The sequence below is a fragment of the Solea senegalensis genome, linkage group LG4 (assembly GCF_019176455.1).
Source record: "Solea senegalensis isolate Sse05_10M linkage group LG4, IFAPA_SoseM_1, whole genome shotgun sequence".
NCBI classification, from domain to species: domain Eukaryota; kingdom Metazoa; phylum Chordata; class Actinopteri; order Pleuronectiformes; family Soleidae; genus Solea; species Solea senegalensis.
In genome coordinates, this window is record NC_058024.1 from 16,228,097 (window position 1) to 16,246,683 (window position 18,587).

Below are 18,587 nucleotides of genomic sequence, written 5' to 3' on the forward strand. Positions count from 1 at the left end.
CTGCCAGTCCTGAAAAATGTAGGCTGTAAATGTCATTGTCTAAAATAGACCATGTTAGAGTGTATACTCACATATATATACATCATAAGAACAATGTCACAACACCAGAATACAATAGAATACACGTTGAGAAAAAACCTGCAAAACTGATTACATTCCTTGCCACACCTGTAGTTCAGATGCTAATTAGACTGCAACCACTTTCATTTGTTTGACACGCTTCAAAGGTCTACCAGCAATTGGACAAGCAAAGTAAATGTCACTTATTTCTGCCTCAAACAAGCAAACAAACAAATACAAATCAGGCATGTCTAATTGTGTAGTCTCTAGTCTGTAGTCTCACACAATGCTTAGGCTCAAATATCCAACCAGTTCTAATGCAAACAAGTGCCCTCTTGACTGTAGCCTTCATCGTGCACTAACATGCACCCTGAGACATATTTATAATATTTGTACAGCTATATAGCACAGTTCTCCTATAACAACTCCTCACCTAACTCCTTTATGTTGTATCTGGTTACACCCTCATCTCTCAGCAGCCCTCACCTCCCCCTGGCTAAACAAAACCAGAAGGAAAGATGTTACACAACTTTTTGACTTCACAGAAACTACCGCCATGATGCCACATTTCATGAGAAAAGTAGCTCACTACATCAGAAACCAGTTCAAGGAGAATCGACTTCATGCCAACACTTTCTATAAAATATGTAAATCGCCTTCATAGTTTAACAGTTTGAATAAAGGATAATGTCGCAATAAATGTGTTTTCATATTTGGCATAAAATTGTGCAAATATATTCTGTACTATTGTAAACCTACAACTTTACAATGACTACGAGTAACGCCCAATGCCATTCAGAATTCTGCTCTAACATGTTCCAACTTGAGGGACGTTCGAGTCTTATGTTAGAGTAGGAGTGTGATGCTTCTCTGGAATAAATTACTACTGCGATAACTACCAACTAAGTTAAGAAGACTATTGCTTTTAAAACATATTAATAAGACTCAATGTTTCTGTAGGCTACTGTAAGGAAGCATTGTAGCTCCAGCTGTGTTTCTGATGTGTTTCTTTCCACCACTGGGGCGTCTATATTCAGACAATAGAGGACAATAGAATGGTGTCATTGCACCAGGAAATTGCCAGAATGAATTTCAGTGCCACGATCTTAACTCAGAGCCCAAAATGGCACCAGCGATGTCACTGAATGTAAAACCTAATTTACACGTATCTTCTTGTGCACTGGTGTTCGTCGACTTCAGATAAAATTCTCAAGAGACACCCGTAAAGACAAAGGTGTCTATCATATTACACCGTTCGCCATCTCTCTCTGCTGCTGTATGATTGGCGGAGCAGTTGGACTGACACGCGTTTCCTCCAATGAAACAGAGGGTTTGTCAAATGTAGCCAATAAAAGCCTCGTATACACACTAGCTAAAACGTGATTGGTTGTGACTCCCCGGATTTGTCGAATTGGGCGTATCCCGCTCCGCCCACCGGTTTAAACTCAGTGGAAATTTCCTATCACTCTCTGCTGTGTCTCTGACCCCTGCTGCTGTAGTAACTCACAACCCGAGATAAAAGCGGAACCACTTTCATTTACCAAGCAAAGACAATCTTTTCGGTAGGTCAAAAGCTTTAAATACGTAGTTTATGTTGATATGATGTGTTTTTAACATAGCAAAGTTTCTTTCGACTGTGCTTGTTCGGTTTTGGCAGCGTTTTTCTTTTAGAGTGGGCTTCTGCTCTCATGCGGCCTTGCTAACCTTATCAACCGTTATGCACCAAACGTTAAGCGTTGTATCTGAAGGCTGCGCGCAGCTTTTTCTATTATTATTGTTATTGTTATTATTATTATTATTATTTTTAATTGTTTGATTTAAACAACTGTCTGAAGAGCACACGTGTTAACAAATTCCCGTACATTTTTAAAATTTTGTCAGAAGCCTACTTTTGTAATGTCATGCAGTGACGAGCACACAATTATTTTAGTGATTGTAATACTTTGGCTTGGATGAAAGGCTCCGTCATTGTTATCGCGTGTGATTAATACAAAATGTGGTTTGTTATGAAATATTTTGTTTAAAAGTTTTTCTAACGTTTTAATTTAGTACAATGGAACATACTCGATCCTTCTGTTATGCAGGTGCTTGTTGATCTGCACTGATCGGAGGAACCGAAGCATTTGTTTAATTGAATGGACGTGGTTTATTTTATTAATCTAAACACTTGGGGAACTAGGGGCCCAAAATGGAAAAAAATTTAAAAAGAAAAAGGGAAGAAAAAAAAAGTGCGGTCATGCCCATATATGGTGTTGCCGGTATGCGAGCCAGGACACACCCACTAACTGCACTACTACTCATATTACAGAAATAGCAGAGCAGCATCACGGTCCCGTGACTCTGTGAGCAGAGTATGGGCGTGGCCTGTATCTACTTAAACTCCCTCTGCTATCCACCAGTTTATTCTGAGTAACGGATGCTCACTGTTATCTCTGTCTAGGACTCTACACATCTGTGTTCCACTGAAGGACTCTGAACATATCACTTCGCTTCTACCTCTTCACGTATCCTCACTTATTTCACTTAAGTCATCATGTCTCAGCAGCAGATCAGGTAAGTCTTGTATGCTTACTTTTAGGAACTAAAGTTTGAGCTGTGACTGAGTTTTTGTAGTCAATAGCTATAACCATCTAGTGGGCACTCAAATCTTAAAACAGATTATGTTGATTGATGTTCACCAATTTTACATTTCATTTCATTTGAATTCTGTTTTGTTGTCTTGTTTCAGTCTCCCAGCCAAGCTCATTAATGGAGGTATTGCTGGTATTGTTGGGGTTACCTGTGTCTTCCCCATTGACTTGGCAAAGACCAGGTTGCAGAATCAGAGACAAGGTCATCAGGTCTACAAGAGCATGTGAGTGTGTGTGTGTGTGTGTGTATATATAGGGACTGTTGTATTTGCACTGCCACGCTGACAAATCTCTCTGACAAATCTACTATGCCCGTGTATCGTCTATCATTGCTCTTGCTAATCCCAAAACAAACCTGCCGGGCCATAGAATACACTCACTTGGTCAATGGCGGCTATTCACCCCCATCATTCCTTTCCTATGACATGACCTCTCATTCCTAAAGCAGCCTTTGGAGAGTGGAAATTTACTGCTCCCTGTACCAGCTTAGGATCTGTATTCCTATAGAATGGGCTCAATATCCCAACCCCAATTTTCATGAAACAATCTGCTGTAAATAAATTTATATTCATTTAGTTTACACAACATGATGCTTATCAATAATGTTTTCCTTCTTGTTCCATAGGATGGACTGCCTTGTCAAGACAGTTCGATCAGAAGGCTACTTCGGCATGTACAGAGGTAAGAATTATACACGTCTGATTTATGCACAACCAGTAGACCAGAACACATAGAAGCAGATTAAATGTGTATATTAATCTAAAGACTAAAGGGTACACATGATCTTAATACATTGTGGGTTTGAATACAGTCTATATTAAGTGTATGGCGGGTTCCTTGATTTGCATGGAATACTGTATGATTGTGAGTTGATTATGAGAAGGAGCTAAAAGCTGTTCTCATACAAAGTGGTTTTGTAAACTTTGTAATGTAGCATACATGCAGTCAGTAGGAAAACTGTTTGAATGATGAGTTTATTGATTTAATGAAGAAACACACTATTAATATCTTGTAGACATAGTTTATATGAGGAAACTGGAGACCTTTATTTTTTCTTGGTCTCTGCTTTTGTGAGGAATGCTGTTTGTTTGCATCTGTGTTTTTCATATTGCAGACTTCGGTCCCCTGGGATATTGAAGGCTAGCCGATAAGGCGCAGCCACGCTGGAGGCAAATCATTAAATGGTTCTTACAATATTGTTCATTTAAAAATATAGGCACATGTTTTTGTTTTGCCATCTATTTGTCTTGTAACTTGACTCCTTGTCAATAACCCCTTTGTTGTCCCTTCACTGTCCTGTCACATTCATTACAAATCCTTTTTTTTTTTTTCACTATTGATTGTGCCCTTGAAATATTATGTCTGTCCTTCCACTAACATCTCAGTATTTCTGTCATCTTTTGTTTACATTAACCAGTTTACTGACTTTCTGTAGTCACATCTCCTTAAATGTTTTCTCCACACAAAGCCAGCCTTGTTACAAACTGGCTTTCTACACTTCCTCCATGTGATGTTTGCTTTGTCTGATTCCCATTACCTTCCTCGTCTCTCTTTTGCTTGTTTCTCATTTTTTCCTCTGAAAATGTAAAAATGTGATGTCTTTGAGATTTTCCTGTCACATCTTTGTTATTGACACTACTGTAAACTGATCTTATATATATTATGTGTGTAAAATGGATTTATTATTCTGATGTAATTTTTTTTTTTTTTAAATAAAACACAAGATTGTGACACCAGTGCTAACTGTGCATTTGTTTTTTCTCAGGCGCAGCCGTAAATCTGACACTGGTTACCCCAGAGAAAGCAATAAAGCTTGCTGCTAATGACTTCTTTCGCCATCACCTTGCAAATACTGGGTGAGTAAAAGCAAATTGCAAAACAATTTAATGAAAGTACAACCCAGTGTGTATTTTACTAAGTATTTATCTTCAATGTAACAGGAAGGGACTGACGGTGTTCAAAGAGATGATGGCTGGTTGTGGTGCAGGCATGTGTCAGGTCATTGTCACAACTCCCATGGAAATGCTCAAGATACAGCTACAAGATGCAGGCAGGCTTGGTGAGTGGACTATAAGCTTTACTTCATAATATCAACATAAGACGAGTTACTCAGCTCAGCCAACCCTGACCCCAGTATTACTGTTTATATTAATGTATTTTTTTTATTAATTTCTTTTCCCCCTTTGTTCAAAGTGGCCCAACACCAAAAACCAGTCATGATGTCTTCCACAAAGCTTGTGACGACCACCAACACGATGCTCAGCCGCTCCTATAACTCCGGCATGGTGGTGTCAGCTCCACCACGAGCTGTGTCAGCCACGCAGATCGCTAAGGAACTGCTTCAAACCAAGGGAATCCAGGGGCTCTACAGAGGCCTAGGGGCAACATTGATGAGGTAAAGACGAGGAAGTTAGTGTGAACTTGTGAGACCAGTTACTCAGGGTCTGGGTTCCAGGCTGAAACAACTCTTTGTGTAATTTCTTTCAGGGATGTTCCCTTTTCCATTGTGTACTTCCCATTGTTTGCTAACCTGAATCGCTTGGGCAAACCAAGTCCTGAGGAGTCCTCACCTTTCTATTGGGCTTTCCTTGCTGGCTGTGGAGCAGGATCTACTGCGGCAGTGGCTGTTAACCCTTGTGATGGTGAGTTTCACATTTGTGGGCTTAGTAGAATCACTGTGTTCCTGAAACCTTATCTAAATTTCTGTCTTATCTTTTTTATTTTCCAGTGGTGAAGACAAGACTTCAGTCTCTGAACAAAGGTACTAGTGAGGAGGCATACAAGGGTGTTGGGGATTGCATAAGGTAAGACAGTCATTATTACATAACATGACATATGTTACACAAAAATGCCACCCCCCCTCTCCCTTCTGCAAATGTGTGTTATTAAACCATGTCCTCTGTGTCTGCAGTAAAATCATGCAGAAGGAGGGACCGTCTGCATTCCTTAAAGGTGCAGGCTGCCGGGCTCTGGTTATCGCTCCTCTCTTTGGAATTGCTCAGGTTATGTACTTTATTGGAGTTGGAGAATATATCCTGGACAACTCTCCTCTGAGCCTCCTGTCAGCATAAACAAACCATAATGGTTTACTAGCTATGCATAGGACCTTCTGGGTTCAGAGGACGCAACAAGTGGCAGCTGAAAACCACCAATTCATAGCAAATCAAAAAAACAAAACACCATGCATATAATCCTGTTTGACAAAGTCAAAAAGGTGTGAGGGCCTCAAATGTAATCTTGTGTATGGTCTGACACTATGTTGCACTTAAATACTTTTACAACTTGTTCAGTAGGCCGTGGCCAATGTTTGCTTGAGCTGTTAGCCTTACTGTGATGAGGGACTGAGAGTAGCAGTATTATTCATTCTTTGTCCTGAGACTGTCCCGTTCAGTTTCCCTCTGTGAGGGAGGGGACGCTCACTTCATCAAAGAACTGTACATGTTTATGTGACTTCTTCCATCACATATTTTGTATGTGTTGGATGAATTTGTTGAATACAATAGGTTGCAGTGTTAGTTTTGTATGTTTTTTTTTTCTATGGCTGTCTTATGTTACATAACCTTTGCATTTAAACAAATGCTTCATATTACAGACTCAATGAGGCCTTGCAAATGGATCTGTTTTTATGTTTTCCTTTGTTTTCCTTTTTACTTGCATTCGTTTACCTGTTTAATATGACTGAGCAAGAGCCTTCCGTGTGATGTGGGACCATACGGTTTGTGAAAACCATGAACAGTGTCCTGTTGAATACTTGACCTTAGCCCTACTGTTGTTGAGTAGTTTATAAAAGAAGTCTTTGTATCTTAACATCTGCAGAAACTTGACGCAATTATCTATTTATCACTTACCATCAGTGTAGACTTAAACATGCGACTGACTACCCACCAGTAGTTGTTTTTTTTTTTTTTGGTTTCTGCGTTTATTATTATTATTGGGCATTTATCTGTGATGAAACGATGCTTTTGGTCAAGCATTATTATTATAATTGTAAAAAATGACTGTGACTGTATTTTGTGGTTGTCTTTTTGTACATACTATCCATATAAATATATATTCATTAAAATTTGAAATGTACTTATTCTGTGTTCATGAATCATTGACTGAATGGTTACTAACACAGTAACCATATAGGCTTACACTTTATTTATTTTATTTTAGCCACATTATTATAAATAATTTGTTACAATGTCATAATGGCACAAATAAACATAATAAAATAGGTCCTTCAGAATGGGAATGTGTGGACAGATGATTTTATGAGAATGTTATTTATAATTATGTTGAATTTCTAATGACAGGATTTTACTGTCACTTTCCTGTGGTTGTATAGTATTATTTCTACATACTGATCAGTCACAAAATAAGTTTTCCCCCTGAATCGGACAATAATGGTCTAAATAGATTACTTTCTAGTCTACAGGTTTTTTGTGAAATTATTCCACGTTTAAAAAATATATATATATTTTTAACTTGTAGGGGTCCTTAGTTGATAAAACAAACGAGGAAATGCACAGCCACTTGACCCACAAACAGTGTCATGCCTTTTAGTAGCAGCAATACAGGAATAATGTATGTTTCATTTTGCTCTTCATCATAATCATATTTAAACACTCAATGTACTGGAAAATGAAGTCAGCAAATAAATAACTGTTTTTATTATTTTTGTTTCATGGGACAAATAACAGTTGCTGGAGACAACAGCCCCACCCAGTGGTGAATTTAAACCACTGCCTAATACTGTATGTGATATACAATAGTTATCCTCCTGATTATATTTAACTCATGGCCAGCTACTCTTTTTTTGGATCTCTTGTTTATATCACACTATTATCAAAGTGACTGCTTCTCAAATCAATTTTCATTTTATTTTATAGTCCAGTCAAACCTGCTTTGTTTGGTTTTGTTAATGGTTATCTTTGGCAGGAAAAAAACCCTGAAAAGTTAAATGAGAGTAATTAATATAAATCCTGCCAGTTGTCAGTATTAAGAATCTGCAGTTATGATGTAATTGTAGTTTACTGTTGTTGCTATGACTTATTTCTGGTGCTGTTCTCTGTGGTTAAACACTGGCATAAACACTGACCTTGGGGACCGAAACCTGGTCCTCTTGAAGCAGAACCTCATTTTTGAGGAACTGGTTAAGTTTAGAGCTAAAGTTTGAATTGTGGTTAGGGATAATGCTTTGTTCAGGCTCTCCAAATTAACATAAATCAGTGCAGCATGGTAAGAAGAATAGCTGTGCACAGCCGGGTGTGTGTGTGCTACAAAGGGAGACACTTCAAAGGCAGGAGACAGAAAACAGCCAAACACATAAAGTAAAAGCACCCACGTTTTTTTATTTGTATTATGTTAAACAGTATGACATAAGCAATGTTACTCTAAAATTCACATCTTATTGGCACACCAACAAGATTCAAATCCACACAAAATGCAAACTAACTCACTGTTACAGTTCACGCGTGCTCTAGAGGAGCTTGGGAGAAGGTGTTAACTCATTACCTTTTACTTTAAGTTTAAAAAATGTACAGTTTATCATCAGACCTCCCTAACCCTTTGGGTTGATATCATATCTAAACTTCCACTATTGTGCTTCAAAGTAGCAATACTTTAGATTGGTGACAGGGAGCAAGCACAGTTTTTATGTACAGGGCAAGGGAGACATAAATAGTTCAGTAGCTGTACGTGTGACTAAATAGGCACATAATGGAAATTCAATCTGCAAAGGTTGTCCTCAAAACATTTAAGCACACAGGGTTTGAAGACGTGTGGCCTTCACATTACAGAGAAATGCATACAGAGGGCACAGAATAAATAATGTTAAGAGCAGGAGTCCATATTTACAGCAAATACTCCTCAGTCACAACATTCCTGTGTCAAAGAAGGCCTTGTGTATCATGGTGTGGCTGCAGTGCAGCAGCGCCTGGCAGTGGAACAAAAGGATGCTATAACCAGGGAATGTCACAGAGTCGTGCCAAAAGTGGAGCATGTGTTATGGAAAAAGAATGGAGAGAAACAAATCAGCATTTTGGTGCGAGTGGGGTCCAGAAGGTGTGCCGATGACGATCCACTGTGTTGAATGTGGTAAACTGGGATGTGTTGGAAAACTTAATAGTTGTGATATACATACACTAGGTATTTCCCTTCCTATATACAGACTGGCTGCAGGGGAATTACAACAATGTAGGCAACTATCCGGGGCCCTGAGTTAAGAGGGCGTCCCCCCCAAAAATGACAGCGTATATTAGTCCACAGCTACAGCAATCCTGTGACCACACGCTTGCTGCCGAAAGCTTTGTAATTTTGTGTCTTGACACACAAACCATGAAACCGATGTATGATTAAGGAAGTCAAGACACTAGAGATGGTATAAATTAGTTAGGACAAGGGATTGTTGGGATACGTTCAGATTACCAGTTCAAAGTGACTCAGATCCAACTTTTTTGGGTGATGCGACTTAGATCTGATTTTCAGATCACATTTTTGTCACTTCAGTATGTGGTCCCAGATCAGATATTTACAATATGTGGTCATATCAGAATCCATGCTGCGTTTTGCCTTTACACACGTCGTCTTGGACCTGCGCCGCAGAAGCACTGCAAAAATCAAACAACAAAATTTGCTGTGATCGCTTCCATTCGTGAGTTTCCTCTACAGGGGGATCAAAAAAGGGACATCATCATAACTTATCTGATGTTTTCTGTTGTTACAGAATGATACAGATGCAAGACACTTGTATTCATGAATGTGAACCATCAAATCTGATCGGTAATCTGAAGGTCGCTTCTGAACTGTTTGAACTTTTGCTTTCAATTCAGGGGTGGGGGGGGGTTCAGTCTCCCCAGACTCATCTGAAACCCCTCTGATTGGTCGATCATGATTCTTGACGTAGTCTGGCTTGTGGGCTTTAAGGTGTGTGGGTGTGTGTGTGTGTGGTAGGGAGGGGACGGGGGGAGCGTTCAACTCACCAGCTATATAACCTCCCTGCTGTTCCTGATGGCACAACACAACACCATACTGAAGATCATTCCTATGACCTGAAAACACACGCGGAGGAAAACCATAAGCTCATCATTTCATTTCATGTGACACATGTTCTGGATTTTGTAAACTCTCACCATGACGCCCGCAATCCCAATCCCAGTGTATCCAATGATATGCAGCTTTTCATTGAGGAAGTCTGTTATTGCAGAGAGGCAGTCCTGTAGAAGCAACCAAAGCATTAACATTCACATTCACACCATCATTATCACCGACACCACGGAACACAACAATCCTGCTGACTTAGTCAGAGTGCTAAATTGTACAGCACGGCCTATACTGCCACCATGTGGGCCTAAGGTGTTACAGAAACTACAAGGGTTTACCTGGGTTTCTGTTGGGAAGTCTGCACACATGTCATTGGACACGTCCGACGTGGAACCTCCACAGCAGTTCAACTGTAGGTGAATAAAAGAGTTAACACGGAGGGACAACTACTGTGTATGACGCAGGTTACTGAACATTTCACTCACAGTTCTGTGGTAAGTGTCTGCAATGGTATAGTTGCTGGAACTGGGCACATCGGCAATGGAGCTGCTATAAAACTTCTGGACCTCCTCAACGATCTGAGAGTGAGAAAAGATGAAGAATCAGTTACATCTGGTTTTGAACACATGCTATGATCTGATAAAAACGAAAGTTCAACCACTCTGTACCTGCTCTTTGTTTAAGAATCCAAACACACCGGCGGCAATCTCTGCTCCAAAGATAATGAGGAGGCATGCGAAGAACTGCACAACAGAACAGAACATGTAGAAATAAGAGATGGTTTCATTTACTTTACTTATCATGTTGGTGATGCATTTCATATTTCTTATCTTATCTCAAAGTTACTTGGACATGGATATACAACTTAACATTGATTAAATACTATTGATTGTACTGACAAATAACTGGAAATAACAGTTATATCAGTTAAGTTATTCTTTGTATGATAGGTTACAAAATATAGCTATGAATTCAAACTCACCGATGCAAGAAGACACTGTGACTCGCGCACAGCCCCGAAACAACCGAAGAACCCAACAATCATCATCAGGCCTCCTGCACCAAGGAGGATGTACACGGCTGAAAAGAGGAAAAGACAAAAATCGAATGACTGCAGTTCACAGTTTCAACCAAAGATGGCAGTACAACCCAACAGCCGTCACTGTCCATGATGCTCAGTTCATAAAAGGACTGTTGTTGTGTTTGAGTACCAGAATATGTGTAGGTCGAAAACTCCTTATAAGCCTAAAGCCTTGTGAATTTCCTCCCACGCTTTATCAGCGTCTCATTCTCTGCAGCCGCTGATTACTGTATAAATCTAATGATATACAGACTTATTAAATACAATATAACATCTAAAAGGTGAAATTCACGTTTGTTTTCTTTCAGGTTGAAAGACTCTTTAGACTTTGTTACCGTTATTATGTTGATGATGTGTCATTTTAAACGTATTGTAACGACTGATAACTAAATAAATAAAGGCAACTTAACTAAAAGGCAAAGCAAAAAGAAATGCATTCATTGTGTCCTTTAATTGCACGGCAAATACAATGACCCTGCTTGTGTTGAAATATGCTTTATAAATAAACTGATTTATTTATTTTGTTGTGTCCCCATTAGACAGTACAGTTAAGTACAGTTAATCGGTTGAGATGTAACAATAGTCATTTGAAGATGGATCATTGCTTGTTGAGTGAGTCCAACAGCTGATACCACTGATAAAGAGCAGAAACTGGAAATACAACCACATGTCTCAGAGGTATGGGCAAACGCTGTGTTGCACCATGATCCATCTGAATTAAGTGGAAATGGAGTTGGAGAGTCTACTGAGAGACAAGACTTCCAGATTACTCATCTAATAAATTAGTTTTATAAAGCTGGAAAACAGATGCAATCTGTGGGTGAAAAAAACACACAAGGCAAATAAATTTGTTGTGGGTTTGATTGCTGCAGAAGTAGACCTCACATCCTCTTTTCCTCCGTGTGCCTCAATGGCGTCACCTCCCCGGTCTGCTTCGCTGCTCCCAGTCCTCACTACAGAGCCCTTTAGACTGTAACTAAACACTGGACCTGTCTCTGAGGTCCGTGCTAAGGGCCTAATCAGTGACACAGACATCAACCACTGCAGCATTTTAATTAATCCACATGGGAAAAATGCAAGCTGTTGTTTTTGCTGCTGCTGAACAAAAGAGGAGGTAAAGACGCTGAAGGGAAATGGAGGAAAGGGATGCGCTGCTTCAAATCTGGGTGTCTGGCTCAAAGGAAGGAAAATATAATGGGCCAAGACAGCTGAGACTGTGAGCACACAGAAGCTGTTGATGTTTTCCATCACTTTAATACGGCTTCCTCCTGGTAAAAACCACTGCTATCTAGCAGACGACTGCCAAGTGCTCTTCGACTTTGTTCAAGCTGCTGGTTAATAACGGCTGGCCATGTATGCGTCTGCATCGCTTATCTTCAGCGTCTCCATTTTGCGCACACTGCCTGTGATGTTACTTGAGGAAACACAGGGCAACAAAGGTGACAGAATGGAAAGTGAATCACCATTAGGGAATGCTGCCTCTTGGTCTTTGTTATGGCATCAGTCTGTTTAGTGTCCCTGCTAAAGGTGCATGGTAACAGCAGTGATCTGACATTCTGCTCAGGATAATATTGTAAAAACATCGATCCTGCGGGGGATCCATCACATACATACTGTTCTGTATGTAGATAAACGGATCAGTTGTAGTCGATCGTCTCCTGCAGCCTTCTCTTGTTGCCAACAATACAAAAGGCTTTTTTTTTTTTCATTCTGCCTTTGTTTGGTCTTCATACACAGAGACGATGTAGTCAGATTATGTGTATGCTGCTAACATGCAATAGTATCAGACCTGAATGAGGGAGTATTTGTGTGTATACAGCAGCGGAAGCCTTTATCCTGTCAAACTGCTAAACATCCAGGTTTTTGAGCAGTAAAATTCACTTCTGAAACTTCACACTCTTATGTCATGTCGTCATACCCTGGATGTGATGATGAAGATAATAGTGATGATAATAATTGTCATTTATGCAATTAGGTTTGGAAATGCTCCTGCTCTCTAATCTTCTCCTATTTCCTCTCTGTATATTTGATATTTTTTTTGTAATCTGCTGAACTTGTGTCTGTACATGCGACACCGACTGCATGTTTGACCGTCCAGGCAGAGGGATCCTTCCTCTGTGACTCTTCTCCTCAAGAAGAGAGTTTTTCCTCACTCGATGTGAAAAATGTCATCGTCACGGTATTTAAGTAACGAGTATTTGCAAAATCATACATTGTGATATACTCGCACAACAGCTTGTTACGGCTGTTGTTGAACGTTGTCCTCCTTAACTAACCTGAGTTGAGTATGCAAATTGGTCTGTGTGGTTCCTCACATACCACTGGAGCAGATGGGCGGAGTCTCAGGAGGACCGGACAGCGATTGGTGCGGCCACGGAACCAGAAATTGCCTCACGCCCACCGGAAGAGTACAAGAAGCTGGCTCCCAGTCCACACTGGGCGCCTCTGAGAGCCAGAGCGCCTCATGCTGCATTGTGAATTGTGACCTTGTGTTTGAGTCTAGTCTAGTCTAGTCTCAAGTAATGCTGAGTGGTGTATTATTGAAAGTTGGGCTTACAAGAAATTGGGCTTAGGGCCGTAGACCTTAAAAACTGATTCTGTCTACACGTAGGATTCATTTGTTGTGTTTAGAGACACTAGGCTTAGAGATGCTGTTCCCCCTTGTAATTTGTGGGTTTTTGTTGTCAAGTGAACCTTAGTTATTTTCAAGTGGAGTTTCATTTTGTACCACATCCTCTGCCCTTTTCTGTTTGCCTTTTTGTAAATTATTATCAACTCCTGTGTAAAATAAATTCTTTTTTTACCACATGCCACCTTGGTTTTACGTTACTTCATTTTAACGAGCTGGGACATAACAAGCTCTAGTGAGACTGAGCGCTTGGCAAATGTCAATTCACTTTTTTGCGCTAATCCACAAAATGTTTAATGTTTATTAGTAAGATCAGTTAAAAAATGATACTTGGTGTCTCAAACGCGATATAATATTACCACACAAAATATTGTAATATTTGACTGTATCGATTTTCCCCCCGTCCCTAGTCTGGATATAAAACACATCACTTCCTGTGTGCAGCATGGGAATGAGGCCAGATCTAAACACTGCTATTCTGAGAAACACAGAGTGGAGCTGATAGTCTTTTATCAGCAATGTGTCAACTCATTTGAAAATGGTTTAATTGTTTTAATGTTGGTCAAAACATATTGTTCTAACGTGAGTCTATAGTAGTTCAGTGTGTTTGCAACAATGCGTTAACATCACATCAATATATAATATGCTATCATTGTTGTTTTATTGTTTCATTGTTTATTATATTCAGGCACAGGGTGTGACTGAATGTGCATTTAACTTTAAGAGGGAGGTTGATATTTGCATGTAAACGGAAAAGAAAATGATCTCACATATTATAATTTACATAAAGAGATACCATTGAGAACGTGAGCTAATGCTCTTGTACTGTATGGTTTCCAGTCGTGTCTTGCATGGTGGACTCTGTGCTTGTTCTTTTTCCCACTGCATGATAAAATGATCGTTGCAGAAGGTAGACAGAGTCCTGTCAGAGTCTTGTCAACCTGTCACTCATGTCCTGAGTGAAGCAGCCACTTCCATGAAAGCACAGCAGAGCAATGAAGAAGTCAGATCACCATTTTAGGTCACCGTCTAAATAGAAGTTAGTCCAGTAACAAGAATAGGCCTCATTATAATTATCTACTCCTACACAGAGTGACAGAGCCACACACATAAAGTGAGAGAGACACACACACAGGGAGCGGGAGAGAGACAGAGAGAGAGAGAGGCGTCTATTGTATTGAGTCCAGCTACACGAGTACGCACTGAGGACTGTTTGTCTTGTTGTTTGAACTGTATGTTTTAATCATCCACTGGGTTGTAGAAGCCCTGCGAGACGTTGAGCACAAAGTGGCTTCAAGATATCGCAGCAAAAGTTCATTAATCAGCTGGAACCATTTGTCACCATTTGATCGATCGATCCGCATAACTCCAGGGGATCGCTGTGTACATGAACATCAACCAGTCTCTCCACAGCCCAGAAAAAACAGAGCACTAACACTAATGGTGCATTTCAGTAATGGTCTGATGCTTTTTGCCTGAAATGTCCCAAGATTTGAAAGGGAAAACGCTTTCCTCTTTATGATCGAGCAGCATCGTAGAACTCAAGCAATTGGGTTTGAGCATTCAGTGCATTTTGTCTTGTGTAACGAGCCCTATGACATTGAAATATGGTTATATTAAGGCTATAACCACAGGTCTGTGTGTGTTCACGGCCTACAGTTTTAAGATGACTTATAATATAATATAATAAACTCTTTAAAGTCGTGACAATTTATGATTTGTGTTGAATGTTTTTTACTGGTATGTCAGTGCTACAGTAATGCCACATACTCAGTCAAAGAGTAGAGTATAAATTACGTAACTAAATAAGGAGTGACTTATAGATGTAAAGTGACGTGTGATTGGACAGCTGCAGAAATCGTGACATACCTATGAAGAAGGTGTCAGGGGCGCCATCCTCTGTCAGGAGCTCCACTATTTCTGGGTCAAACCTGAGCCAAAGTCCCACAGCCAGCACCAACAAGCCTGACAGCTGAGGGATGATAAAAACAATACTCATGTCATCATCACAATCTTCTTCATCACAATAACAGTGCAACTTTCCCGGGTTAAGGCTTATGATTCAATCACCTCGCAGTTAGACTGAGATTCATGTGTTTTTTTGTTTTCTGACTCTTCAGTTAATTGAGATTCTGCAGGCATCACTCTCATCTTTGTCTCATCACTAAAGTGGCTACTGGTACTCACTGCCTGTTTTTTTCCCCCTCCAGTTCATTCTAAGCAAACCAGAAATGCTAATGAGTGAGTAATGGTTTTTCAAAGAAAAAAAGGGAAAAAAAAAAAGGGAAGAACATCCGTTATCTTCAGGCTTCTTCAGACTCTCAAACAGAGCTGAGTAAGAGCTGTGTTTTAATAATATCATGTAATAAACCTCTTTTTCATGCATCTACTAAGATTAAATATAGAACGTCGGGTGAGATGTGCCAGATTAGTTTGTCACAACATCATTGCAGGCTGAGAATATCTTTTAAAGATATTTAAAGCTGCTGTCAGTAAAATACTTCAGTGAAAATGTTTCCTGAATAGCTCCATATTCTAACAACTATCACAGATCTATCCATCTCAGGGTTTTGATAGGAAATGCAGGAGAAACTCCTGTAAAGACTTCACCCAATCAGGAGCTAGAACTCCACAACGAGGCGGACCTCTCTGCTCATAAGTGTTAGGCTGTTTGTCAGTTAATAAATGATCCTAGTTCTCCTTTGTTTATCTGTTCGGGTTTAAGGGTTTAAATATCAGCTGAAAACTGAACAGAACACTTTGTACGGCCCATCAAAGTATCATGACTGAAGCTCGTACCAGCAGTCCATCTCCCATGGTGCATTTCAGCCACAGGCTGTGCCAGCCTCACAGTGCCTGAGTGATGTAATTCACACTGGCATTGGCTGCTTGGTTGGCTTTGAACCCCAAAATGACAGCGTACTGTATAGACCCAGCTGAGCTGCAACCACAACAGCTCTGCTTTCAGTCCCAAAATTGTGCGGACAAAGACGCCGCTGTCTGATTGGGTGACACAAGCGATCATTTAACGGCGCACAAATGAGTCAGTGCAGCCACTTAAATCTGTGTATACTGTATCATTTTGCAATAATCCTTCATTCCAGTCTGCATTTGGAGCAAATGATAAGTTAGTTTGCTGATGAACGTAAATCACATTTTCAAAATAAGTGCCACTGCAAACTATGTTTTCCATATGTGTGGACAGACGATAACAGGACAAGTCACAAGAAAAAAATAAAATAAATACAAAATAAATAAACAAAGCAGCCTCTGCTGCAGCTGGGGCCACGGGTAACCTTATCTGAGGAGATGCACACACCAAACAAAACCTTCCACCATCAACTCAAAACTGATCAAGTCAGTGCTTCACACATAGACCAGACCTGGCATGGCACAAAAAATGCAAAACACAACTTAATTTAGTTCATATCTGTAAACTTTCAGATTTCAGCTCCCCCTTGTGGCACTTCAAAAAGAAACCACTAGGACTGTATGGTGGCAGGCTACAGTCAGCTTTCCCAACTCACTCACAGGAACATTGTAAAGATTTTCCCCCAGAACTTATTGTGGGAGCTTTGTATCGTGCTGTATAATAACCTGGTGGTGTGTTTATGTCCCGGGCCCACAGTGGATAAGTCACAGCACAACGCCAAAAATCATGAGAGAGCATCTGAACAGTGGGTGTGTTGGAAAAGTCACAGCACACTGCAGCTCTGTACTGTCTGTGCTGCAGTCAGTGTGAACACAACACAGCACACGAATCATATCACTGTTACACTGACTCTTATTAGACACACTCATTAATCATTAAAATACATTTCATTGGTGGTTGGCTGTGCTTTCAGAGCTGTTTAATGGGCCTCGAGGAAATGAAGATGACTGATTTATTTACAATGAGAAAGAGGGAGAGAGAGTCATGCAACAGCATTTTGGACCATTACATTTTTTTTATCTTTGTAGTATATTGTATTGTTTTACAGTTTACAGTTCAAGTGTAATTACCATGTAAGGTAAACAGACTGCACATGATCTTTATCGATAATATTTTACTACAGAATGCCAATAAAGAAGCCCCTTTGAATTGAATTAAATTGAGAGGGAGACAGAGGTTGGTGAGAAAATCAGCACCACTCCCGGTTCTCCAGTGAATAAAGAAACCAGGTCAAATTATCCTAAAAGCCATAACGACAACGACAGTGTTAGCCTGCAGTCTGCTGGACATCTTACACACAACACTCACACGTTTCCCCACACAGAAGCAGAACAATAAACAAATACACAATCACAAATGTGATCAAGTTGCGTGCACGGGGACTTACCCAGAAGATGAAGTTGAAAACGAAGAGCAGATATTTCACGCATTTCATCCCTCCCTGCACTTTGCCCATGATGTCGCCTGCTGTGTCGCTGGATCTTTTCCCCCTGAAGCCGCTGAACGCTCCTATGTAGCAAGTCCTCTCTTCCTCCACTTGAACATCAAACACCATGCAACGATGCCGACCGACCACAACATCCACACTCACGCGCGCGCGCACACGCACACACAAGCGCGCGCGTGGAAACAAGCTCACAGGGCTGCGCGCACACGCTGCCTGGTGTCTCGACGTTGCCCCGCCCATCTGCGTGCGCGCGCTCTGAGGTGATTAAGGGTGGGTGTTCTGTTCAGGACTCACCTGGGACCCACGAGCGAAGAAGTCCCTCGACATACACGAGGACGATGTTGATTACAGCGTATAATATCACTAGCCCGGGCTGTAATTTTACCATGTCTAAAAAGCCTATTTATCTCACCTTTTATTCATATAATATTAAATGTATAATAATATTATCACAGGTGGAAAGTAATTAATTACTCGCTTTACTGTAATTGAGTAGGTTTTTTCTGTACTTGTGCTTTTTAAAGTCATGTTTAAAAGTTTTAATGGTTGGCCCGAATATGAACTTTTATTTATTGTGTCTTTAGTTCTTGTTTTTTGTTTTTTTTAAATAAAAACAAATGCATCGGAATCTTTGACAATGAATGATGAGGACAGGTGAATCAAAGATGAGGACAGGAAAAACAGTTAATGTGAGATTTGTTGCCCCTTTTTGCACAACACAGGAAATAACCACAACCTTGTTAAAAAAAGTTACTAAGTAATTTTTACTAGTCAAGTACTTT

At 40.2% G+C, this 18,587-nt stretch overlaps 2 protein-coding genes across 4 annotated transcripts; one reads left to right on the plus strand and one right to left on the minus strand.

The window, feature by feature from the left end:
* The first annotated feature begins 1,518 nt into the window (after window positions 1-1,518).
* Window positions 1,519-6,764, plus strand: slc25a55a (solute carrier family 25 member 55a). Its single transcript, XM_044023293.1, has 10 exons — window positions 1,519-1,622; window positions 2,501-2,613; window positions 2,789-2,914; window positions 3,316-3,371; window positions 4,456-4,546; window positions 4,631-4,749; window positions 4,884-5,085; window positions 5,178-5,332; window positions 5,419-5,494; window positions 5,602-6,764. The coding sequence occupies exons 2-10, from the start codon at window positions 2,594-2,596 to the stop codon at window positions 5,759-5,761; spliced, it is 1,005 nt and encodes a 334-aa protein (XP_043879228.1). The 5' UTR covers window positions 1,519-1,622; window positions 2,501-2,593; the 3' UTR covers window positions 5,762-6,764.
* Window positions 6,765-8,006: 1,242 nt separating this feature from the next.
* Window positions 8,007-17,938, minus strand: LOC122768807 (tetraspanin-2-like). Of its 3 annotated transcripts, none has more exons than XM_044025045.1 (9): window positions 17,746-17,938; window positions 15,296-15,398; window positions 10,699-10,796; window positions 10,385-10,459; window positions 10,202-10,294; window positions 10,055-10,126; window positions 9,806-9,889; window positions 9,656-9,724; window positions 8,007-8,610 (listed from the first exon to the last, which is right to left on the minus strand). In XM_044025045.1, exons 1-8 carry the CDS (start codon window positions 17,911-17,913, stop codon window positions 9,659-9,661), a joined length of 759 nt encoding a protein of 252 aa, XP_043880980.1. In that variant the 5' UTR covers window positions 17,914-17,938; the 3' UTR covers window positions 8,007-8,610; window positions 9,656-9,658. The 3 variants fall into 3 exon arrangements, with proteins under 3 accessions (XP_043880980.1, XP_043880979.1, XP_043880978.1); XM_044025044.1 differs by having other exon boundaries at window positions 8,007-8,632; XM_044025043.1 differs by having other exon boundaries at window positions 8,007-9,283.
* Window positions 17,939-18,587: the final 649 nt, after the last annotated feature.